This window comes from Harpia harpyja, chromosome 17, assembly GCF_026419915.1.
Source record: "Harpia harpyja isolate bHarHar1 chromosome 17, bHarHar1 primary haplotype, whole genome shotgun sequence".
Classification (NCBI taxonomy): Eukaryota; Metazoa; Chordata; class Aves; order Accipitriformes; family Accipitridae; genus Harpia; species Harpia harpyja.
The window spans coordinates 27028693-27056278 of record NC_068956.1 but is presented as its reverse complement, the minus strand read 5'-3'; the positions used below and the strand labels follow the sequence as shown (position 1 = coordinate 27056278).

The 27586-nt window shown below is 36.5% G+C and overlaps 1 protein-coding gene across 4 annotated transcripts in view; it reads right to left on the bottom strand.

Moving 5' to 3' along the window:
• The window catches only part of PDS5B (PDS5 cohesin associated factor B), a 124295-nt gene that overhangs the window by 69772 nt on the left and 26937 nt on the right, over nt 1-27586 (bottom strand). For 3 of the 4 annotated variants that reach the window (XM_052812212.1, XM_052812213.1, XM_052812214.1), the window contains exons 4-10: nt 23092-23178; nt 22898-22995; nt 21636-21762; nt 14594-14674; nt 12242-12382; nt 2040-2155; nt 238-332 (exon numbers count right to left, since the gene is read on the bottom strand). In XM_052812212.1, coding sequence (XP_052668172.1) covers nt 238-332; nt 2040-2155; nt 12242-12382; nt 14594-14674; nt 21636-21762; nt 22898-22995; nt 23092-23178 — 745 coding nt within the window. Of the gene's footprint in view, nt 1-237; nt 333-2039; nt 2156-12241; nt 12383-14593; nt 14675-20911; nt 21150-21635; nt 21763-22897; nt 22996-23091; nt 23179-27586 lie in introns of those variants that run through there. The other variant, XM_052812215.1, reaches the window with a different exon arrangement.

The following is a 27586-nucleotide window of genomic DNA, read 5'->3' as shown; positions in this document are numbered from 1 at the left end:
CAGTTGGGAATGCAACTACTCTAAGAGAGGAAGAGTGATCTCTTTGGTTATGCCATTCTTTATGTACAATCCCCTCAGCCTGAGAAGCAGCACTGAAGGCAGGGACTCTGACTTAAAACTCCAACCTCAATTATGTCCTCCACAACATCTGACAACGTTACTTAGGATTACAACTAACCTTCCAGACTTTTCCAGGAGACTTAAAATTGTATTTTAATGTTATAATAAATCTGGTACCTGTTAAGTCTTTTGCTAGGTCAGGATGGTTCATAAGGCAGTGACTCGCAAATTTCACACATTCAAGACGAATAGGTACATGGATATCATTAAACCTATTTAGAAACAAGACAATGCATTACAACAACAAAAGTATCACTTCTACCAAAGCAATTAGTTTATTTCTGCACAATCTGAAATACCTCTGAAAATATTTCCATGCTTCCCATGCACAGTTACATACATAAAACATCCCTCATTTCACAGTATTAAGTTAGACTGCCTTTAGCTTAAGAAAAAATTCTTGTACTCATTTATTAATTCATGTTCTGAACATGAAGAGAAATACCCTCTCCTGGTACACATGAAAGACACCCAGGCAGACAACAACTATTTATTAGAAAGACGTCTGACATATTTTAACTATCTTTTCTGTAATACTCCACACAATTAACCATGAAACATGTATCAGCAACTAAAGGTTTTATAAGACTGCAATATTTGTCCCCTCTTTAAACTCTATGACAGACAGCAAACAAATGGGCATCTACCCTCGTACAAATGTCTTCCAAGATGGATCACTTCAACTTCTGTAAGATTTCATTTTGAAAGACTGAATTAGGTTTGATGCTTGAGAACTAGTATTTTCTCATGTTTAATTTTGATATAAGTAATTTTTATAATAAAACTATTGATGTAATGAGAGTTACAAACAACTCTTGAAAAATCAGATGCATTTTCAAGCTACCCTCAAAATGCTTGGTTTTAAACAAACTAAAAATCAAATTTTAGAACATTATTGCTGTTGAAATGCTTATTTATCAAAGTCGTTTTAAGGAATAACTGTTTTAGTAAAAACCAAGTATGTTTTCAAAATCAAGAGATTCTAAGAATGGTTCCTTTAATAACACAGCTATTACGCCTTAGTTAAAATCCTTGAAAAAAAGTAAATATGTGTGATTCATAACTAGTTGAAAACAGTAATTATAAACAACAGATTGCACATATTCACATCGCTTCACATTGTAACACAATGAAGCATTTTCCTTTGGGCCCAATTAGATCTGGTATTTTTTGACAACATGCAATGTTTTAAATAGTTATATACTCCCAAGCAAAAGGCTATCCCTCAATTAAATTTTCTGTACTTTTAGAAGTAGCATTTCTTTGAGGACTCTGGTTTTGATACGATTGAATGCTACATTATCAACTACTGCAGATGTTTAAATTACAGAGTTTATCCTCATTTACTCAAATCAAAAACATTTTCATCATAGTAGCCATACTTAGGTTTCTCCTGACTACAAGCTCCAGCTATATTTTCTGTCTCAAACTGGCAGAGTATTTAAAAACAAAAGACTAAGTGTTTCAGCATTGTAAATACTACATACCTCTTTTAAGGCACTCCTACCATTAAAAAAAAATTGAAACCAGTATACAAATACTGTACATAAAAGCCTCAAAGCCAGTTCTAACATCGCCTGATAATGCAAATGTCATTTGATGCTGTTTTAGAATTAATCCATTGTTGAATAGTTTCACTTGTGAAGAAATTAAACTATTCCTTTTCCTTGACAATGGCAATAGATACTTGCAAAAAAATGAACTAAAAAGGAATGATTTGTAATTGTTCACTCTGCAGAATCACAGATGCAGAAGATGTATGTAAAATAATCTCTTTAGCATTATTTTCAGCTAAAGCAGCACGAGAGAACTTGCACTTAGCAGTGTCGCTTAAAAAAAAAAAAAAAAAAAAAAAGGGTTGGATTATACTTCATTCAATGTTTTTCCCCTCCTAGGAAGGGAACTAAACCAGCATATACCTCCCCAGATAGCACTGCCAAAGTGGCTTGTTTTGAGATGCCAGCTCCGAATCCTTTGCCCCAAACATTTTTGCTAGAAGTTTTACAACCTGCAGGCGTTCTTCATTGTCATTGCTCTGGAAAATGAACACATTTGTTTTTTTAAATTAAAAGAAAAAAAAAAACCACCAAACCCACAAAAAACAAACCCCAAGCATTGTGTTTTGTAACCAATACACTTACACACCTGTAGCAATATCATAATACAGATTAATAGACTTTTCTTGTATACAAATGTGTATCTCGACAAAAAACCTTCACTATTATTGGGAGAAGAAAAAAATAAAGGTAGTGAAAATGAAATACTGTGTAGAGACAAAACCCAATGTGAACAAAGCCTGGTGAAAAATACACATACATATATCTTTTTAACCCTCATTTACAGGTTACTGAACATGTTAGGAAATCTGATACGTGCCTGTACAAGTTTACACAAATTCAAGCACAACACAAAACCCACAAAACTCATTCTACATTTGTCTGCACATAAAGGTTTACAGTTCTCTAGAATAGTGTTTACAAACTTTTAGTTAAAAAGAAAAAAGTTTTCAGAAAACAAGTTTTTAGAGAACATCAGATTAAGTACCCAAGATCTGAGATGCACAGGATCTGGTCCTGTATTTAAGCATTTATATTTAAAAATGCTGAGTTACACAGATACTTTTCTTTCATATTTAAAATTAGTGCTAACAGAGATAAAACAAGGCTTTCTCCAGTATATTTTCATTATCATTGGTTTGCATTACACTTGTTTAATACAGCACACAGCATTTGAAGCTTAATATATACTTCGGAAACGTGTGCTAACAATTGTGCAGTTAGCATGTACTTACTGTTCACCAAATTTTTTCTTTTGCTTATTAAACTGGCATTTAAAACTTCTTAAACCAACTGGCTGCAGCACTTCTTTAAAAAGGGAATAGCTAAAATTAGTTGATATTAACTAGATACTACTCACCCCTTATTATTTCAGCCTTTTTTTTCTGGTAATAAAGACAAGGACTGTTTAAAATACTGTTCTTTTTTACCATTTTTGACATTCTTATTAGTTCAACATCACCTTTTGAATGTGAACAAGAAATAAGAGAGCAATGTAGCTGTCAGTTCTCTAATACAACATCATAGTCTTAAAGACCAACTTTTTCTCCTCAGTACCATAAATGGGCTGAAAAGTTTGACAGCATGTCCTTTTAATTCAGCTCCCTAAGAACAGTAAAAGCATTTGTAAAATCCTTAAAGTAACAGAGCAAGACAAGTTAAGGATGAAGAAATCTCTAACACTGATATATTACATTACAAAAGACCATAATTCTTCCCAATACACTTTAGTATTAAGTATTAGCAGCATTAATAGTAAATCCACTAACACATTTGTCTGCATTTGACTAACTTTTCCAATTAAAATTCAGATTGGTATTACTGAAAGCCATCTAGAATCTCCTCCTCTTAATCTGCAATAAACGGTATCTTTTTTCTTTATGAGTCTCAGCCTGTAAGTATCCGTTACACCACAAATTCTTATTCTGTGCCCTCATGGTTAAGAATTTTATATATTTTTTGTAGCCTATATTAGTCCAATCTCCATTACTCACACCCCATGCACTCCTGCTTAAACCAACAAAATATTAAAAAAATATCAAGCATTTCTGTATTTCTCTAGGTAACCACCACAGATCCAGAGCAAGAAACCCCAGAGGGTGGGGAGGGAGGAGTGGAGGGGTCAGGAGTACACTGAACATTCAACTACTAAATTACAGAGCAAATTACAGAGCCAGAAATATAGAGAAGAGGCATTAAAAAAACCCAATCAAAGCAACTAAAATATCCTTAATGAATTATTAGCGGCAGAAGCAGCTTTCACTGTATTACCCACTAATCCAACTGTAAGACAACCCACTCGTGTTTCTAGTCCTGTTTGTAGAAACAATGAATATTTGTGATTATGGACCAAGAGTATTTGGTAGTTTCTGAATTTGTGCCCAAATGTTGGTCTCCTTGAAAAAGTCTTATATAAGCTCCTAAAGGTAATAAAAAAAATCAACCTGTACTTCTTATTAAATGAATGCATCACTACTACAGTCTCTCTCCTTTATTCTACTTTAATCTCTACTTCTTCTTCTGAGGTAAAAAAATTAGTATCATGAACTCTTAAAAAAAAAATCTTAATCCTTCTCCATTCTATGAGACATTGTATACTTGAAGAGTCACATCCTTCACCTCTTTTCTTAGGTATGATCCAGCACTCTTTATGCTTACTAGTGTTCCATAATGATTTGTCAATAAAATTTGACATTGAACACTGGTATTTTCAGTTCCCCATATGTGCTCCCAACACACAGGCTCTTCTGCCTAGATATTAGGGTCTGTCACTAACAGCAGCTGTAGTTGGTCAGATTGTTATCGATACAAAGTCCAAAAGCATATGCAGCACTGAGGATCTGGGGGGATTTGGGAACAGAAGTGGACACATCACCTGAAACTTGCCAAAAATTTTAACTACCATATGCAGGAAGAAAGGCAGCTCTACAATAATAGAAGTCAACATCTTATTGATTTTATTCATTACATGACATTGGCTTAGTAAGATGGTAAAATAAAGATCTAAAACCCATTATGGTTATTTCCTAAATACTCCATTAATGAGCTTTTCATTCTTCTGACTATTAAAATGGTACTTATTTTCAGAAATACAAACTTATAAAATTCAAATACCAAATTTGAATGAAGGAATATCAGTTTTCTTTACAAGCTGACCTATGCAACAATACGTTCTTAACTCTGTTCTCTCCTGCACCAATAATGCTTCCGTGTCAATGCGAGATCTCTAAACACACCACCTTAAAATGCCAAGATCAGGCACAAATCACTGACCCTCACAGAAGAGGTTAAGTTAAATGAATTTCAGTGCACATTCTCCTGCTAATCCCCCAGGCTCCTTTCCAAAATTAGGTAAAAAAATAATTACCAGTAAGAAGCAACCATGATTTGACACAGCTCTCAATGTTGAGTTTAACAGTACTCCTTTTCTGCCACATGAGAACATAGGAGCTTTTTCTTTACAAAATCCGTAAAGGTGTGGTGGGTTGACACTGGCCAAAAGGCAAACACCCACCCAGCCTCTCACTCACTCTCCTCTCCTGTACAGAGAGGGGAAGGGGAGAAAACAGAAGGTTAAAAGGCTCATGGATCAAATAATGACAGTTTAATGGGTAAAGAAAAAGCTGTGTGCACAAGTAAAGCAAAAAGAGGAATTCATTCACTACTTTCCATTGGCAGGCAGATATCTCGCCAGTTCCTGGAAAATGGGATCTCAGCATGCATAGCGCTTGTTGGGGAAGACAAACACCGTGAACACAAACATCCTCCCCCTTCCTCCTCCTTTTCCTGAGCTTTTATTGCTGAGCATGTGTCCCCTCTCAACCTCCTGCCCTGCCTCAGCCTACTCATGGTGGGGGAAAAAACCTTTACCTGTGCAAGCACTGTTCAGCAACAGCCAAAACATTAGTGTTCTATCAACAGTTTTAGCCACAAATATAAAGTACAGTACCCATACAGGCTGCTACAAAGAAAATTAACTCCATCCCAGCCAGACCCAAAAGGATAACTAGTTTGTCCACTTCTATTTGCACACACCTGACTGCATTTCAATTCTCTTCAAACATACTTAGAAGATTCTTGGGATAGGATAGGACAGAAAAAGCAACTGAGTGAATAAAGCACAAAAAAGCTGCACATTTCAGAGAATACCAGTTACTGCCAGCAATCTTTCATTCTTCATCCAAGTCAACATGTACAATTCTCACAGCAGTTAAAATTACCTGGCACCATGACCAAACTGTGTGGTCACTGGTTGTACCAAAAGGGCAAGGTGCTTGAACACTAGGTGGCCACATTGTTTAGATACAAAATAGTAAATATGCACAACAGAGTTACTGAGGCACCTAAGGTCTCTCACAAGTTCCATACTAACAGTTTCTTAACCCCTCTATACATGGTCAAAAATCTGTTTGGTCACTGACAGGAAAGCCCTTGGATTTTTCTCACACTCAAAGAGACAGTCTAGAACTTCCGTAAGACCCTGATCCCATGAAGATAAACCAAGAGGCTTCCTGCCACGAAGAGTGCAAAAGAAGTTCAGGGAGATGGAGAGCAAGAGATTTGGATCCTGTCAGGTAATGTCACAGACACACAGACATTTGTTCACGTCCTCGAACTCCCATCAGCCACAGAGGCTGAGAACAAGGCAGCCCAATGAACTGGAAGGCAGTGGAGAGTACTCAGTGAAGCTCACCTGGTTGCTGTGGAGAAAAACACCACCACTTCATTCTCAAAACGTGCCACGAAATGTTTAGAAGCAAAGAAACAAGACACTATATGGAAATTCTGGTTCACATACAGCTAGTGGAAAAGTTGCTGATACGAGGAAGAATCAGGTTAGAGAAACAGGATCACTATCAGAGAAACTATCAGAGAAACGCCCAGCACCCATACTGCGAGACTGAGTACCCTAAGGTCAGTGTGATACATGTTCTTTCAGGGTTTGTTCACAAGTCAAGAATACCGAGAGCTTTCAGTGTCCTTCAAGAAAAAGGGTTTTTTTTCTCAAAAATTTTGAGAAAGTCCTCAAAATTGGAACAATCAAGATCAAGAGCACCTCCCCCCCGCCTTCACTCTAACTAGAATTTATGGAAGGGAGCATGGGAGCACTTGCAATCATGAAACAGGGTTACATCCAAAAGACTTCACAGATTTCAGTCTGTCCTCAGACAGAGCTCAGTACTTCTCTTAAGCGCAGGCAGAATACAGATTCACCATAAACCAAGCACATTCATGGGAGAAGCCCGGACATGACCTCCCACTAAGCACAGTTACAGCTCTTTGTAGATGATTAGTTGGAGCGGTCAGTAATTGGAGACATCGGGCATGTGAACTGCCAACAACAGCATACTGTTGAAACTTCAACAGCTTCCAACAAAGCAGGACTGAGATCCAGTTTCTGCAACATTGTGAGAGTTTTAAATGATTGCTGAGTTGTCCATCACCACAGCCACATAATCCTCCAAAAAAGACAGCAAAGACCCCTTAAGAAAGAAGGGGTATGTCCACCAGCATTACTGAAGCACACACTCCAAGACAGAATGATAGTTTTTCCAATATGGATACTATAACACCGTGCACTGTATTCTATCTACAAAGCATTAGAAACAATTTGTTCAGCAACTTGACCCAGTGAATTACCAGACCTTGCTTTTCAAGTACGAAGTGGAACTGAAATGTGCCATTTACTCCATATCAGATGTACTTTTAAGCTCTCTCTTATGCAGAAATGATTAAGAGGACAGCACCAAAATGGCATACAGACAATCTCCACTGGCACCCGATAATAGTGGTTATGCCTGTCACACAAGACAACTAGAAACCATAAACTTCAATGAGCCAGACTCAAGCAAGGAGACTCCAGAAGACTTGATAGCACAGCATATCTACAAACAGCACTACACTTTGCATTCTTCCAGAGAAACGTGCACCAGTTCTGCAGCATGCCCTTAAAATTCCTGAAAAGTCATCTACATGTCTAGACAATTCAGCGCACTTTCCTCCCTTGGCCAAAAGGCAACAGGTTATCTAAAGATGATCTGTCACCAGAAGACTTACAAAACAACTCTATCCACTCCATCCAAAGATGTTACTGGCTGATAATACCTGGTGGTGGTAGCATCAGCCCACTAAGCTCAAGAAATGAATGATGTTAAGATAAAAGCAAGGTGGCTGGTGTGACACTCAAGTCTCTGGCACCTACTGTCCTTGGGATAAAGTACAGTGAAAAAACTCCCAGCAGCACCAACCACAAGAAAATGGAGAAATCACAGGAAGAATGCATACACAGAACCAAAGAGGCATGCAGCACAGAAATAGTTCTCCATAAGCATCAATATCTTTTTATATTCAGCTCAGTATTTCAAGTTACTTCAGAGGACATCATGGTGGCGGTGTACATCTCAGTCTCGCAATGTTATTACAAATTAATTGACATGAACAAGCATTTTGCTTTGGATGGAGGAAGCGTAGCTGGAAAGGCTACCCTCAGTGTAAATGGACTCATTCCATTCACCAAACAAGACTTGTCAGTAATCACATGGCTCCAGGACCAGAACATCTGTCTCCTTGATGCATCTCAAGAAAAAAGGAAGGAAAGAAGGATGAACGAACTAAACTACATTTCTCTTTAAAGTGCTCAGTAACAGGAAGCAAAATACATATACCATTAGAACATTCAGATGGAGTTTCTCAAGGACAATCCTTCAAAGTCTTTAACCACGTTATCATTCTTCCAGGAATTCCTGTCTTCTCTTGTTTGGCTAATAATTTCCCACTTTGTTGCCAAATGACATCCCAAAATAGTGAAGAAATTTTTTTCAGGTTATCAGTAATCAAGTTCTGTAATATTTGCCTTTGAAAATCCTATGTCACATCATTCTTTTCTTACATGGAGGCCTAATTGTTACTTCCCAATTTATTTTAAAGTCCTGTGCCCTATTGAGCTGACCTTCATTGTTCTTCAGCCTTTACATGATAGGGCCAATAAAAAAAAAAAATTAAAATTGTTTAACATCTGTGTGAAAGTAACCATTTATCATTCTCTACTGGCAAAAAGACTTTTTAGATAATGTCAAAAGAATTTAAAAAGAACAACTTTTAGATAAATATGGTTCCAACTACAGCAAAACATAAGAAAATACTTTAAGAAACTGATTTATTTATTTTAAATTTCATTGAAATGATCAAAAATACTAGGTTCTGTTCAAATTCATGCAGAACTCGCCAAGTTTGCACCTGAAAATATTTTTTTTTAAAGCATCAGCTTTAAAGTGAGCCAGAACATTTGGTGTCTTGCTCAGATAGTCTACCATGAGTCTACTTCATCTGGCCCCAAATTATTTTTTTTACTCACTGCTTTTGAAACCAATTATAAAAGAAAATGCACGTTTTCAAAAACACAGAGAGCAATTACTCAATTTATCTTTGAACAGCACAGATCGTATGTCTACTTGCATGCACGATGACCTCATTCTGACACATCTTAACTCCTCAAAATTGACAACTCAAGAGGTGAGACAGCCACAGCTTTCCTTCAACGTCACCTGCTTTAAGGGTAATACAAACCTCTTAAGCAGCAAAGCAGTAATATGAGATCTTAGAATAGAGTAACTATCCCACCGGTAGTCCCATAAGCATTACTTGAGTATTTGCCCCTAGTATTTGACTTCTATTATTACACCTGTATATTTAAGAGCCATATCAGACAATCTCCTAGAACAAAAACTGGACATCCCTGTGAAACTATGCATTTGACCTAAATATACTCCACAAACTTCTACTTAAATACCTGGGAGTCCACAGTGCGTGAGCTCAGAAGACAAGGCTCTTAAACTACGGGCATGGATAAAGACGCAGTACTACATACCAAATCCAGAAAAGCCAAAATCATCTATCTAGTCAAGCTCTGAATGGCATGCAGAGCTCACTGAAGTTCATGGTTATTTTACCATTAACTTTCATTGACCTTTATTCAAAAACACACCTCCCCTCTCCCATTTTTCAATATGGGCTGCCAAGCATATTTTTCTCCTTTACCACCCACCTGATCCAAGGCTTCATTAAGCCAACAGGGATACTGCTGTCCAGTTTCTTTTTATTCGAAGCAGCAAAACATTAGCTGCCTTCTAACATAAGCACTCTGAGTTTCACTGAAATCACACTCTCTTCTCAACACACTAACGTGCTATTTACCTGGACCTGAATTAAAAATGCTTGACACTAGCTGCTGCTGTTTAGAATAAAACCACAGCTATTGTTGGAGTAGGAAGTATTTAATCATCGCTGGCAGGTCTGCATAAAGAACAAACTTGTGTTGATCTCAGAAAAAAACATAGGCTGACCATGTTTCATTAGTATTTCAGAACATTCATCTTCAAAGTACCCTTTTAACCACAGAAAGATCTTACAGAACTCTCAACTCATTTAGAGCCATAAAACGGTTTGAGTTGGAAGGGACCTTTAAAGATCATCTAGTCCAACCCCCTGCCATGAGCAGGGACATCTTCAACTAGACCAGGTTGCTCAAAGCCCCATCCAGCCTGACCTTGAACACTGCCAGGGATGGGGCATCCACAACGTCCCCCGGCTACCTGTTCCAGTGTCTCAGGATTTAAACCAGGATTATCCTATTCCAAATAGAGGGTTAGTTTTTTTCTGTAAAAGATGGGTCAAGCCACAATTGACAGCCAATAGGACAAAATAGGCATATATTATTTGTCCTTGCAACTTAAGGCATCAAAACCACACACCTAAAGCAACAAGATGATTCAAACAGAAGCTGCACCATGCCCTCAGAATAGCTACAAACTGTACTGAGTTCACAAAGACATCAAGGAATAAGAGCATTAAGAAAGTAAATATCAGAATGTACATGTCTATTGGAAACATTGTTAAACTGGATCTTGGAACCTCGACATGAACCACCTTACCCTCAAGGGTTCAGGCCACAAGGAGAAAACTGCACTAAGGATCAAGGGGACGAAAAGCAACAAAATACATGTTTATCATCTAAAAAGAGTATACTAAACAAAGAACAGAAATGCAACCATTTACAAATGTGTTGTAAATTAAAAAGTACAAAGAAAACATGGAAACGCTTAGGGCCAAAATCACCCAGTTGAAGGCAGAGAACAGAAGTTGTTCCAGGGGGAGGGGGAAAAGAAAAAAGGTTGACAGTCTTGGGCTACTAAACTTGCTGATTCCAGTGGTAAAATAAGATTAAAAAAAATAGAAGTTCGTACTGAAATAGCAGAATATGAGAGTCAATGAAGGAAGAGGAAGACAATTCAAGAACCTGAAGTTTTAAATGGACCTAAAGATGGAAAGGTTACTGCAATTATGGCTATGAAAAAAAGGATGTGGCAGCAGTTAAGATTAAATCTCTTGAATAACAGCTTCAGCTGCAGAAGTACTGTTTTTATTGGAATGAGAACGATAATTGTTCGCCATCTGTAAGAACAGGAATTAAAGGCTGAAAAAGGTCTACTTTTAAGACACAGACAGCAAGCAGTAAATTGAACCCTCCTTCTTTTGGAAATGTGAATGGAAAGATAAAACCATTAAAAAACAACTCATCCAACGAGTATAATGTGCCTGCCTAGCAACATTAGTGAAAAAATAATAGGCACGAACAAGCCACTAAAATAATAAATACTGCAATGAGAACAGGCCAAAGGTTCTACACACCTAAAATGTGTCCTTGATAATAAAAATACATGCAAATTTAGAAGTGGCCCACTGCACTTTAGCCCTCAAGTTTAGTAACAGATCACTTTCAAACCTAGTAATACAAAACTAATCAAATTCCCCACTTCCACAGAAACCCTGTGGAACGACAAACAGAATAAAAGTAGTGCAGAATAAAGGGAGTAGCAGCTGTTATACTGGATTTCTCCAAGTGATGGAGACAGTCTGAAATGGTAGGAAGTCAAAAAGAAAAATACCTATTAAAATAGATTGCTAGCACCAGCTACCCTTTCAGACACAAGAAATAAGCCTGAAACATCATAAAAGTCATTACAGCAATGAGTACAAGACATATTTATGGAATCCAATGCTCTGTTTCCACCTGTCACAGACCTTCTATTTGGATAAAATGGTCAGTACATCAGTTACCATTAACATGGAGTCCCAACTTTTCCCTGCCAAAATTCACTATTCCAAACAGATGTAGCTTCTCTGCACAGCTAGCAGCACAAGGTACTTTCAATATATTAAAGCCCTTCAAAATAAATACTACAGTAAACCAAGGAACAAAACAGGTCAGATTCTCAAGTCAGCAAAAAATCAAGTTATTGCTTGAAAGATACAAGCCCCCAAAAAACACCAACCAAAACCCAAACACAGGCATACGTGCGCTGTAGGTCAATACATTTGAAGTTGAATTACTCTTCTTGAGGGCTTTTCTGAGTTTTCCTTTAAACAATGCAAAGATATGTTTTACATGTATTAGTTTTATATGCCAAATAATTTGATGAACAGTAAAAAAAAAAAAAAAAAACCAAAACATTAACAGTCAAAGCACACACGCTTCAAATATATAGGAAAGGATAAGAAGTGTTTACCTTAAGTTTGAATTCAAGCTGTGGTAGAACAGAAAGCAAGAGGTGACTGTCAATATTGTATAACTCCAGAATCAAGTCAAACACATGCTCTGACAGGTCACTAATTGATGTTTTACCCAGCATGAGGACCTGATTAAAGAACTGGAAAATAAAACAGAGTATACATCAATAACAAGAGTATATATACATTCTTCTAAATCCTTTGCTTGTCTACCACTAAATGCACCTTTTAATCTTACAACATCTATTTCACCACTAATAAAAAAAAAGGGGGGGGGGGCACATATAGATCAGGATTCTGTAGTAGACATCTTAAAATATCATTGTTTTATATTCAGTATTACACGTAAAGGAAAACACAGTAAAAGTGATGTTTAGTTTACTACAGCAGGCCTACAAATAATTTAAGAAACATAACTTTAGAGGAGTTCCAGTGTATCAGATCTTTTTATAATGTGACTATATTTACAGTTATTTCACTACTGAGAACAATAATTTTAAAAGTATTCTAACATTTAGTCAAAACAAGGCTGAAACAACTAGCTAATTACTATACTACACAGGTGACAGGTTAAGGAGGTGTAAGTAAAAGCGTAGGAATTAATAACTGACTGTTCCAGAATTTTTATTTACAAGCAGCATAATGCAGCTGTAAAGCAATTATTCTTTCTTGGTAAACTTGACAGGTTTGAGGGAATCTTCATACTTCTCATTAAAGAAAATATTTTCTAATATGAAATATTAATTCCACACTACTTTCAACTATATCCTCTCATAATAGATGGGTAAGAAGCAGCTAAAGAGGAACATACTACCCTACGTGGAAGGGGGAGGACATAATTGCAAAAATTTTTCTTCTCTTTGGGCTAAAACAATACACCAGTGTGGCTAAACAAATTATAGTGTTTCCACTTGCCACTAATGCAACAGAATACACTTAACTGACACTTCAGTCTCCTATTCTCAAACTTGGGACAGATGAACATCATGACCCTCTATACCTGACAAGGTTAATCATGTCAGTAAAGAAACTAAAACCATGAAAGCTACCACTTTTTAAGGTTATAAAGTGAACCCCAAAAAGTGATGCAATAGAAAAAGTCAACAGTTTCTAGTAATGACTAGAAAATAACAGATAAGTGTATTTTGTTAGAAGTTAAAGACTTGGTACTGTCTTGCAGAAAAGTTTTCCTTTTCCGGATACAGAGTTGCCTGGAATGTATATATTCCTGGTTAGGAAACTAACTCCTACTGTGTCTTTAGTATATTTCAAGAAAGAAAGTAACCTTCAAAACAAAGAAACCAGACAGCATAATATTTCCCACTTGTGGGAAACCAAGAACAGAAGACTACATATACATATTTTCCATACAAGGAAGATTCTTATTGTACAGACTTCCTTAAAACCCACAAAACGTCACCCAGTTTGTAATCTAACTTTACAGATAAACAACATTAAAAACCCATCCCCATGTAGCAATACCTTCCCAACAGCAGGTTTGAAGTAAAAGTTTTCACTGAAGATTTTTTTAAATCTTAGAAGGTACCCACTTTACAAGTACCACAAGTGTTAAAAGTCTGAAAACAACAAAAAGTATTGAAGATTTTCTATTGTTTTCAAGGTCCTGAGGCTTTGGATAGCTGCCATGAGACCTGCTAAATTCTTAACTACTTAAAAAACAAAACAAAAAAACAACCAAAAAAGGGTGTGTGTGTGTGTAATTTTTTGTTTCCCTATTGTGCAACTTAAGTTAAAGCATACTCCTGTCTGATCTTTACTTCCTCTCATCCCTCTTCTCTTACAATGTCTGTGATGCCTACATTCAGCTTGGCTACAATCCTCAATCCACTCGTTGGTTTTCTTCCTTACTATCTATTCTTAGATTCTGTTTCCTCTTCTTTTCCTGTGACAATGGCATTAAAATTCTGCTCTATCTTCACTTGTCTTAGCTTCTAAATAGTCTCATCTCCTCACTAGAAAAAGAACTTTACCACAGGAACAATGTGTTTATATATTTTTATCAGAACAATACATATAAGTACATTTGGTCTTCCAGTCACATTAAGGATTGAAGTGCAAGGTCTCCCAAGACAGCAAAAAGTAAACCATCCATTGCATTTCAGAAATCAAAATTGTTAAGGACTTAGTAGTTTCTATATGGTAAAGAATTAGACTCAAAGGGACAGGTTACACAGTGCTTCATTAATATAACAATTCTCTCAAAGAACAATTGAGAGTTTGTAAAAAGTTATTTTACAGCCCTATTGGACTACATGCAATTCATTCTTTTTATAATACAGCTCAGTAAAAAAATGTATTGACTTCCATATTTGTTTGCAGTCTTCACTTACATTAGTAATGTAGGGTTCAATTGCTTGCGCTGTCCTCTTTAGTAAAGCCTTTGCCAAATCATAAGCTTGCTTGTTTAAATTCTGGGGGGGGAGAAAAAAAAAACCAAAAAAAACCAACAGAGAAGTTTTAAGCACATGCATTAATCCTAAAAGTAGATACAAGAATTTAAAGTTACTGTGTACTGGTACATACATTAAAGAAATAGCCTGTTCTTTTTATACTTTCAGTAGTAAAGATAATACAGTAAAACAAACCTAGTCAAAACAGAGCTTTGTAGTCTCCACTGATATTACTGAGAAAACTCTTTCCTGGCAAATCAGGGCTTACTTTTCAGTTGCCCATTTAAGTCTGACACTCAGTGAAGTCAGTTTCTGCATTTTACTGCTCCTCCTTATCAGCTTCCCCCCAAAACAGGAAAGTGATATAAAGCAACATCAAGGCATTTACAGTCCCCACAGAAGCAAGACTCTGAACACGATTGTGGTAGAAAGTACAATTCTGTTCTTGCATCAGGCAGCCACCTGTGAACCACCATCACAGCTTCTCCATAGTATCCTGCAAAGACACTCAATCTGTTTGACTGAGATAGCAAAAAAAACCCCAACCCCCCAAAAACTAGAGTTTTAGTTTGTGAGCAAAAAAGGGTGAAGAATACAAACTAACAAAACTCTAATATAAAAAATAAGCCCCCCCCCCCCATTCCTATCCCTCCATTTGTCTAATTGGGTTATCTGCTCTATCATTATCTGCTTCCTCTCCCAGCACACATTCTCCACCCTCTAGTTGCCATGTCCTTTCTCCAATTTCTATATCACAATTATTTTTAAAAAATTTTCAGAAGAAAATGCAACTCATCCCTTGTGACACCCCCTGCAGACTTGATTAACACATAGAAGAACGAAGGAAAAGTCTTCAACACAAAGAAAATATATAGTCTTTTAATAGCTAAAAGTCTCTGTAAAATATAGTTTCCCCTACTTTTATTAGTCTTGGCAATTTAAAAAACCCAGCATATTCTATTTATAAGACAACAGTATAAAGGGGCAGTTTGTGGCTGTTTTTTTTAAATACATCTCATCCATAAAAGGAAGAAAATTTCCTTTTAGCATAATGAAAAACAAGATGCATTGCCACACCCAGCGTATTTCCTTGCCTGCATATGCTTGGTTCTTGGTAGCCATCTGGATGAAAAAGAGATGATTTGCAAAGAGATGGAGAGTATTGTCTGTAATTTCAAAAAGTGTATAGAAGTATAGGCTTCTAGACAGCAGTGGCAACAGATTAATATTTTCTGGTATTATAAAACAAAGTCTTTGACTTGCCTACTGATAGAATTAAGTTAGGTGACTCAAGTCAAAAGACTACAAAGATTCATGCCTGAAGTATCTGTTTTACTCAGAGCCACTACAGAAGGTGAATAAAAATCCCAATTCTGGAAAGTTACTCGAATGCTTACATAAGATGCTAACATCCTTGTAATTTCCTCTTCCCTTATCTAATCAAGATACAAGGGTCAACATTGGCAGTCTTTTTATAAAATTGTACAGCCGTTCCACACGCCAGAAAAGAAAAGGTTCTGCATGCTAGATTGCTCTTTATGGTTGACACCAAAAAAAAAAAAAAAAAAAAGCGCAAGCATTTCCACCTGTAGCATTTGTTTTCTGTTATTAAGCTAGAGTTGTGACTGTTCAGGAAATAAAAGGCACAAATAACCGTAACAATGAATGTATGCCACTTGTGATTCTTGCTCCGATCCCTCTTGACTTCCACAGTGCACCTCCACCGAAACAAAGCAAGCTACTTTCACCTGGGTAAGAATGAACTCTAGATCATGAGCAAGATCTGATTTACACATAAAACAAGTCCGAACAGCAGACCTAGCATAGCAGACTTCCAACAGGCAGATCTGTTTTGATTCACATTAATTACAGTTTCAGCTTGTATCTTTCACACAGCAGTTCATTTTAAAACCTTAATGTTTGCCGAGATAAATGCTAGAAATAGATATTTGCAACCCTGAGTAACATATTCACATTACACTTCATTCTATCTAAAAAAGCTGCAAAGAGAAAAAATAGTCCAGATGACAACTGACTAAGGAAAGTTAGCTATTTTTTTCATGCCTCATGTACTTAATTGTGCTGATAGCCAGGGCCCTCAAATGTCCAGAGGCCAAACTTTCTGAAAATAACAATGCCAAAGAAGTATTAAAAGCACATAAAGTTTTCTTCTCCCATCTCCAGCTTCAGGATAAAAGCAGAAACAAGAAAAAGCAGCACTGCCTTAATTGAAATGAAAACAGGAGCAACCCAGGCCATTACCAAATAGGTTCAAAGATCTTTTACAAAACATCAAACCTATATTTCGACTAATTTAATAGCCACAAAGATACTTTAAACTGCCTGAAGGAGAAATTTTATAAGGGTAAGACCTAATTTAACAAATTTCTTCTCTGTGTTTATCTAATCTCTTCTATCATTATCCTCTCTTCAATCTTTCTATACATTTAGAAAAAAAATTACACGTATTTCAAGATCTTTTAATGATTTAAGAAAGCCTTCATGATGGGCACAATAATCTTAATCAGGATGCCTCTAAAAGCATGTAAGCACCCAGTGGGGATAAGCTTTTGAGAGTCCTGAACTGGGCAGAAACTAAGCCATCAGCTGGCAACACTGTTTAAAGTAATCATTAGTAATTACTACATTTTGAAAGAAAAAGCAGAAATAAGTATTGATCAATAAGGACAAACCCAAGAACCACACATGAAAAGGCAAAACACCGATCTTCTGCAAGATAATTGAGAAGTTACATTTAACATCTAAAACAGACTTACAGGATGCTGCAGACAGACCTTTCCCCCACGAAAACCTCCAGTTTTCTTTCAGAAAAGAATGTTAATAAACAGGAGAACTTTTTTTTTTATGCTTAGGAGGCCTCCAGAAATAATATTTGAAGACAGACCATCTTCATCAACCATTAGTTCTCTCCTTTGTCTCAATTCCCACCATGATTTTTGCGTATATATTGCTAGCATTTCAAGCTTTTTGCACTTCTAGAAGACATTAAGAGATTTGCCAACTCATTTCTCAGACCTGTTCTTCCCTAGAATGTTTGACAAACTTCTACTGCAGAGACAGGAAGCAGTGGCAACCTCTCTGACAGCATGGCACAGACATTTTTGTGGTAAACTGTCCTGGAGAGCATTGTCTACATATACGCAGAGCCAAAAATCAGTTGTACTGTTACAATGGGGTTGGCAGTGATGGAAATGCATACCCACTGATTTTTTTTAGTTACTTTTTCCAGTTGCCTCTCAATATCCAAGTTTAACACAGCTCAAAGAACTAGCTAGCATCAATCCAGTCCTTAATTTTATAACTTTAGGGGGTAAAATCAAATGTTAAACCTGTATCTAGAGCAAAATATTCTTAAAACGCATACAGTTTAACACACTATTTTCTTGGAATTTGAAAAGGGTCTTCAATTTTATTGTTATTATCAATGGAATAGCAGCAGAATTTGTATCCAAGAGCACTTGACAAAACAGTTCTAACAGATTCTCTAGTTCTGCTGGGGAGGGAAACAGGTTTTTAAGGATGGCTAACAAGGAAAAAGCTCAGCTAAGTGTTGCCAAGATAGATAACGCTAATTATTAAGCAACTTCCTAATGGAGACAGTCAGGAATTTAACTGTCAATATCACTTTTCGAAAAGTTAAGCATGTAAAGCACGTGGGATATGCAATGTGGGATTCCCTGCAGTACTCCTGAGGCTGAAAATGGAACACTCTGGCAAACACTCAAGGAAGTAAAAAACAATTTGCCTTCCAACACATTGCACAAACACAAAATTGTTTACAGGTGCTGACATAAAGGCTTTTTAATCTAAAAAGACAATTAAAAGGGAACGGAAAACTATTAATTTTTCTTGCCTTTCCATATTGGCTACCTCTCCCTTGCTTCTTGTCTTTACTGGGTTTAGTTCAGTATTTATTTAATTCTCTCAATATAATCCAATCGAGAGAATTTCAGTAGAATTCATAAAAACAAGAAAAGAGAAACCACAAAAGAAAAAAATAATTAAACATCACAGAAATTAAGAGTTGAGCACATGGTCAGACAAGTTAAGTTTACTGTTTTATTGACTTACCTGACAACTGCTGTACTACTCAAGCAAGCTCGTGCGTACTCTAACGCACTTGGTTTTGAAAGTGGCTGACACTAGTATCACTTCAGGTTTACATCAATATGGCTTTTACTCTGACCAAGTGATATGGATGACAAACTCAAGTGAGCTAGAGCAGCTTAGACTACTTCAGTGACTACTAATTATGGTAGACAGAGATTTGATAGTATGGCATGTCCCCAGTATATGCTCCTCATGCCTGAGTTTTTGCAGCCATCCTGCTAGCACCACTGCTTATTAGACTTACTACTGGGGACTATGGACCATATCTGGCATTCCTCTTCGGAAAAATATTGACCTTGGTTTTAAGAGGTAACAGCATTGAATTAACCTTTGTGTAAATTGTTCAACTAGTTACTACAACTCTTAAAAATATTCATGTAATTTTCACATCCATCTGCCTAATGTTGAATTTCAGCCATTGGTCCTTAGCATCCAGGATCCAAAACTAAAGGAGCTGTTTGAACCTTCTGTTCCTAACATACACTTATAGACTGCTCCTTTGATAAATTACACAGATTAAGCTCCTCAAGTCTTTAACCTAGTGTTACCCAATACAACTGTTTATACACCAAAAGTCATACTAGCTCTACCACTATTTTCTAGAATACAGCCATTCAATTCACAAGGGCAATCCAAATTCCCTCACATGCACAACCTTCCTTCTGGCTGTATTAAAAATACACCGCTTGCCTGTGTCACTTGCTATAAACATAACTGTCACATCTACAACAATCTCTCAATCCAATCATTTTCAAACCTGAGCTAGTAACAAATCTATGCTCCTTTACTCCATCAAAAATATCCTTTTGGTCCCCAGGGAAACTGGCTAGATAAGGACTCCCTCCTCACCATCACGCCAACACTTGCCAATATGCCATTTTTGGCAGCCAGTCTGATTATTCAATCTCCTTTTCCCACAGTCCACACAGCTTAACACCTAGGTCAGCTAAGACATAGTTCTTCTTTATGGTAGACCTTATCCTTAACGCCCCCGTTGTTTTGTGCTCAATGGACATGAGTGGAAAAATTCTTGCTCTGAATTCATTACACTTTTCCAACATGACATTAGTAGCCACAGAATGTGGCTAGATGACAGTGTAAGCTCCAAAATTTTAAATAAACAGTTTGTGAAGATATTGAGATGAAATAGAAAAATATTTGAAGCTCCTTTCCATTAGTATGAAAAAGGTTAAAAAAAATTAAAACAAAGGTAAAAGTACTCAGAATATGGTCTAAAGTTACATAACTATTTCAGTTAGAAAGCAAGCTATAAACTAGCATCCTATCCGAAGAGTAAGTTGGATTAAAACAGAAGCAGAAGAAAATGCAAAACCTCAAATACCTTCTCCTATTAAAATGTTCAGTCAATAACTTTAAATCCACTATAAAACAGAATTCTTTCAATGCTATAGCCAGTCTAACAGGATGCAAGTTCTTAAATTCAGAATCAATTTATTAAACACGAATCATAAAAACAGTAGTCACATCAAGTTGAACACAGGTGACACAATGAAACAACAGATGCTTAACAACTGAGAAAATACAAACTAAAGTATTTTGCATAGTCTTGCTTTTGTTTCTTGTATTCCAAGGCTTTACTTCGTAAATCTGAATTTTAGCCTCACAAATTTCAGTCTGGCCCTGGCACAAAAGTACTAGATTCCTTGAAGGACACAGCTAAAACATTTTGGGGGAAGGGGGGTGGGGGAGGTGGGGGGTGAAGGACTGATCTATACTAAGCATTTAGTCTTTCACTGTCAATAGAAATATCATTTATGTGCTCTTTATTTACTGAAATTGATGGCTTACGGTAAGGCACACTATGTTGTGCTACTTGCTATGTTCTTCAGAGAGTGCCTTATGAGAAGTCTACTGAGTTTCTTCATGTACACCACTGTTTCAAAAAAGCATTCCAAAGGTGCAGAATCTCTCAGTTAATTAATACCCATTTAATCTTACTGCAGTTTCTAAGAAGTGTAAGTAAAGTTAGCCCTTTCCTGAACACACTAAAGAAAAAAAAAAAAAAAAAAAAGCTGTTAGATGACAGCTGGAACTGTCTGAAATCCAGCTAAGTACACATTTCCTAGATAATTTCCCAGAATCCTTTTTTTGTCATACTCAACTTACAAGTCGTCGTCTACACTGTAGCCCAAGAAATTCCAGTAGGACCTTGGTAGTTTTCTGAACAAAGAAGTCAGACTTCCTTGCTTTTTAAACATTTAAGTGTCACAACACATACACAGCCGGAAGTTTTTCCCCAGTTCATCTGTAGGACACTTTTTTTTTTTTGACAAAGCATTATTCATTGAGGAAAGACAGCCATCACTTGGGCTCTTCAGGCACCACGATTTCTGAACATAGTTCTATGGCTGCATCAGAAACATACCAATGTGCTTTCAAATAACACCAAGTCAACATTTCTGAAATACAACAGAGCCACCTACAAATCAGCAGTCATAGCAACTTTTTACCTCCCACTTAGGGCAGCACATTAGTTTGAACTATTGATACAGCATTACACTAATTAAAAACTTTCCAAACGATATATGTCTCTTTTATATTAAGTTCTACTGGTATTGACTGTATATAAAAAGCCTGTATATAAAATCATATGCCATTAGAGCTTTTAGATTACTATGACCACTGATACTTTGGTTTATGGCAAGTGAATCAAAGCAATGAAACTCTACTGAATGTTCTGGCTATTAAAAATTATTTGTTTGCTAATAAAGATCCAAGTAATAGGAACACATTTGCTACAGCTATTCTCAATGAAATCCAAACATCTCAATACATACATCCAATAAAACACGATTACAAAAAAAAAAATTAAGCCACTACTAAGTCTTACCTTATGTGCCGGCACTAGATTAACTAACACTGTATCCAAAAGTTCCTGTGACACAGTATCTCCCTCACAAATGATAGAGCTCATTAGATCAACCATGTGCATGTGTACTTTTTGGTTATGACCGTTGCTGAAATTAAAAACAAGAATTTTTAGTGTACTATTCATGTAAAGCACAACTTCCATTCAGAGTACTCCCTGAGGTGACGCCAAACAAGGAATATAATAATCAAATCACAAGTTTTCTTAGAAGTCAAAATACTTAAGTTTCTTAGCTGCATATACCACTTGCCAAAATGTTACTGAATCTTATGCCCTCTTCACTTACCACTGTAGTAAAAGAGTAAGAGGACTGTATCTGTCCCTACCAGGAAAAGATAGTGTATTAGACCATCCCTCCCCTCTACTCAACACTAGCAAGACTTCATCTGGAGTGCTGTGTCCAGTTCTGGGCTTCCCAGTGCAAGAGAGACAGGGACACCTTGAAGTCAGTCCAGCAAAGGGCCACCAAGACGATTAAGGGACTGGAACAGCGCTCATAGAAGGAGTGGCTGTGAGAGCTGACAGCTTTTTTTAGCCTTGAGAAGACATAGCTTAGGGAGGAACTTATCATTATGTTTAAATACCTGATGTTGGGAATAAAGACGACAGGGCGAGACTCTTCTCAGTGGTGTCCAGTGACAGGACAAGAGGTGACAGGCACAAGGTGAAATACAGGACATACCGTTCAAACATAAGAAAGAGAAACTTCTTAAATGTAAGGGTGATCAAGCACTAGAAAGTTGCCCAGAGAGGCCACCGATTCTCCATCCTTGGAGATGCTCAAAACCCAACTGGCTACAGTCCTGGGCAATCTGCTCTAGCTGACCTGGTTTGAGCAAGGGGGGCAGACTAGACTTATCTCTAGCAGTACCTTCCAGTGTCCACTATTTTCTGACTCACATTTTTATAGCAATAATCCTCAAAATTCCTTTGTATTGCATATTGCACCATTCAATTTCAAGAACAGAATAAAATATATGCAGTAAAAAACATCAAAGTAAGTTTCTTAGGAAAAAAAAAGATGATTTGCAGTGTGTCTTGTTTAATTAAAACAGGCAAAACTGACAGCTTGTTATATTTATACTGCTACCTTCAGTTAAACTGAATTACAAAACTAAGCTTGTTAACGTTAAAAGTCACACAATAAGACTGAACACCTAGGTTAGAAACATCTGACCTCAACCATGCAATAATATATTATAATTGGGGGTGACAATACTTACTTTATTACTGAAAACAGCGTTCTGTACAACTGTGTAAAAATCTCATTGCTATCTTCTAATTCAAAGCATATGTTATAAGACTTGACCCAAGCAATGTTCTGTGTTGAACAGGAGAAAATAAAGGAGTAGTTAATATAAGATTAAGTTGAAAAATTACATTTAACAGTTATTATGAAATAAGTTATGAAGCTTACCTCAAGCAAATAAAAATATCGATTAAATTGGGGGCTTTTTGTATCTTCTAAACCTTTAAGTTGCCTTGTTATGAACATAAATATATCCTGAAAAGAAAGAAGTGATAGTTAGTTAATCAACTGCAATGAAACTTCCAAAATTAAAATAATTACCTTTTAAATTACTAGTATTATTCATCACTACAAAATATGCAGCAACGACGGGCACATTATTTCACCGTCCAAAAGAAGATGATCTACAAAAACATCATGGAGAATTTCAAGGAGTAATTTTAAAATGCTTCATGTTTCTTTGAAGGGTTGAGAAAGTAACCTTTTTTGAAGGAAACAAAAGTTTTTCTTTTCCAAAGAAAAACACTCAACTTGACAAACAGAGCTGCAACTGGCTGACATGCTGCAGAAGTCAAAATATTATTCAGGACAATGAATTTTACATTTTTTACTTTATACTGTAGTAGGTTTCAACAGAAGGGGAAAAAAAAAAGCAGTAGACAATTGCAGCTTTCCTAAGAGTATTATTATATATTTACACTGTATTTTTTGTGCATTTCTCAGTCATCATGCTACTGATACAGAACACTTCTCTTGCAAAGACCAATAAATCAAGTTTCTCCTACTTCCTTTATCAACTTTCAGCACCAGAAGAGTTCTTCAGAAAGTCTCACACAGAATAAATTCAAGCAGGTTATAAGGAATGGAAGCACACAGGAAGGTGTCTTTTTAAAATGCTTTTTACATTCAGATAATTAACAGATGGAAATTCGTAACTACTATATTAAATCAAAATATTCAAAAGTACACATCACCAGAAACAGCGTTCACAACCTCAACTGTATCTATAATATTTCAACTAACAATCGAGATATAAATCAAATAAATTCCAAAAGGTGTAAAGTTGCCATAAAAAATACAAGAAAGCCTTACAGTTAACCCTGAAAAAATTATCCTAGAAATAGTCTAAAAAGCTTTTCTATAACATTTTCAAAGGACCATTCCCCCCCTGACCCCCAGAATAACGAGATGGACAAAAGATGAGAATGGGGTTCTTTTTTTCTAACGCTACAGCCACAAAATCCAGCCATAATCATTAAGCTGAGCACTTAATGGGGTTCTAGGTAAAAACAAGAATTAGATTACATGTGACATCATCGTCTCTTGCAATAAAGCGCAGCAAGCACATTGTTCAGAGATACAGCTACATTAATGTTTGCATTTGGATCAAGAATGTGCCTTTGGAGTGTTAAGTAAGGATGACCATAAGAATCACTGTTTGGTTCACTCTTCAGATCAGTTACAGAACACACGAACTAGACTCTTTAGTTGAAATTAAACCAAAAGACACAGTTCAAAGGACATACCTAATAGACTCCAACCACTAAAGAACATTCAGTCCACAGGCAAAAGCCAGTCTGAAGAATCCCCCCCTTAAAAACTAGCGCCTGAACCACTAGCAGGCCATAAGCCCACCCAAAATGAGTTCCATCATCTGAAAAACTGGTACACCAGAAGATGCTGTGAGGTTTAGAAGACATACAAACTGATTCTCCGTGAAGGATAAGATGCAATTAAAGAAGAAAGCGAGCATGACCAAGCGGGAGAATGACCAATGCCAAATATAAAAATTACTTCATCTTAGACATCATGCCCTAGGTGTAATTATCATTAGATGAATCTCAATCCGTTCATTTAACAAAATACCTTTACTTTTTATCCTGCAGCTCAGTACATAACACTTATTTACTGAATGTGATTCAAAGACCCCAATGAGACCAAAACTAATTGTCCTAACTACTCATCACTGTACTGTATATGAATACATACGTTAATGAATAGCATACATGTACAATATGTCTAGCATCGGAATGCTTCACAAATAATAACGGCATCATTTGAAAAAGTCATAATTTACTCCTAATTTTATTTTTTTTTTCCTATTCCTGTTTTAATGGAAGCAAGACAGACTAAACTCAAAAGTACTTACTAATTTTTAATTAGTGTAATACGACCAAAAGTTCTTCCCTTTTTTGAGCATACAGAATATACTTTTTGAACATGCATTTACAAACACAAAACACAGGATAAAATAAACTTTGGCTACAGCTAAGAAACTGCAACACTTTCACAAATTGGACAATATGGTATCACATCACATCAGACTCCATAAAGCAAGTCTACATTAGAACGCAGACTCTAAAACCAAAAGTGCTTATACTTCAACTTTAGGAAGAACATTGGTATTTTTTGTGGATTGTTGTCTTGATACCAGTTAACCATATAATGGCTTCAGTAAGCATCAGAGCCATGGCTTTCACTACAGAACACGTTCAGATAGTTGAAGTTCTGCTACCACATGCACCCTCAAACATCTCCATTTCAGCCAAGTCAGGCAGACAGTCCATTTGTCCAAGCGGTTTTCTTTGACACATACCAGTGATTAGAACATTTCCCCCCCAGAAAATTAGATTTGAACCCTAGGCTTCCCCCAGACTGAGGAAGACTTAAAGTTAGAAGTTTCCAGATCTCAGAAGAACAATCCTGCTCCAGTTCTGCTTTTAGCCTACTCATGGCATTTTCCATCCCTGTTGTCAAAGCTCTTTCAACACTTAGCGAGGAAGGTAAGATTTATCCTGAGGATACACATAAAAGAGGGAAACCTGAAATTCTGTTCCCTTCTCTCAGTATCTCACTTGCACGATGTGTAAGTTACAGAGATCCAAGAGTCTGAAGCAAGGGCAAAAACTTAAAATTTAGGTTTTCCTCCTCAAAAAATTATCCTTTTCAGCACTTCGCTTTGCCATCTTTAACTTTGGTGCTAAACATACCAGAAGAAACTCAAAGCTGCAGTATGGATATGATATTAAATACTGGGTAAAAATAGTGCCAAGGTATAACCCAAGAGGAAGCATTCTTCCTCTTACCTCTGTCATAAAGTGGAGGGAACTCTTCAACATTTGTATCAGAGCTTGTCCTGCAACCACAAAAGCTGTGTTCAGTGGAAACAGGTTTGCAAACCTATCTCAATAGACCTACGCAAAGATCTCTATTGTTTGTCCTTTCTTTACTTCTCAAAATGTGTTCAGAAATCTGCATCAAGAAACTGAATTCTGAAGTCTGCACAGATTACAGAACTGAATGCTGACAGTGCAAGTTCCTAGTCTGTTCAGAGCTCTATCCAAGTAGCAGTAATACGCTTACACTGCAAGTATGAGATAGTAATGTAAACCTTACAATATTATGTACTATAAAATTTGAAACTTAGTAGCATTTGATAGATCAAATTCTGTAAGAAGGAATATTATGATTTGTTAGCCCAACTCAGAGAGAAAAACCTCTAGGCCTAACAAGCAAAGGAAAACGTATACTCAAAACTGAAGTAGAAACCAGGATGCCTCAAAACTAGACTTAAATATAGCACAGTAGAGAAGACTAATGTTTCTCTCCAGCTGAAGATGGTGTAATCAGTAAGTAAGGTAACTAGATAGCGTGTAATCAGTAAGTAAGGTAACTAGATAGCGTGTAATCAGAGGTGCAACAATTCAGAATTAAGAAAATAACAGCTAACAGAAATCCCTCAGTATCTCTCCAGCACGTCTGGTAACAAAGGAAGTACTACAGTTGGAACTGTACTGTTTGCCCTACGTATGAAGCCACTTCTGGTGCAACCACCAGATCAGAAATTGAGTGATTTCTTCTCGAGTGATAATAGATATACTTTCCACCACAACCACATTTTTATCCTACTCTGGAAAAAAAAAACCCAAAACACAAAAACCAAACCAAAACAAAAAAAAGCCCCCCCACACTCTTATATCAGGGAGACAAAAAAAGTACACATTTTTTAGTGTTATTTTCCCCTGCAAGATTTTCGATAAGGCTCAGTTCATCACTAGATTCAGACTGTGTAAGGGAAGTAGTTTGATTTTGAGAGCTGGAAAGAAAGTTAGATTTCTATTTAAAAAAACAAAAAGTGAAAAACACAAAACAATCTAAAATTTATTTTTTCTAAAACAAATAGGGCAGAACTGTATTGCCTTTTCAAACCTGGCATTTCTCTATCAACCATCTCCATCTAGTGGGATCAGTGATGTTTGTAATTGCAGAATTTTCCAATTCACATCAAAAATTATCCTCTGTAAAAAAATGCTTTTTGTTTCAATAGAGCCTTTATCTATAAAAATACAGTAATCATCTCTTGGTAGTTTACCTGGCACAGCAGGGGTATTTTCCCAATTGAAGGAATTAGCTATCTTGCAAGAGATTATGATAAAAGCTATAGACATATCAAGATTTCTAAAGTAACAGACCACTATCTGCAAACCCCAATGACAGTTCAATAAAATATTTATTTTCAATATAAATCCAAAACTCTACAAGTTATTGAAAGATGTACTATATATCACTTTCTGATGAACATTTGACCTGATCAAACAACCCTATCCCAGAATCAAGTGAGAACCTTGGATTGCTTAGGTTGAACCAGAAATAAAGGGGGAGG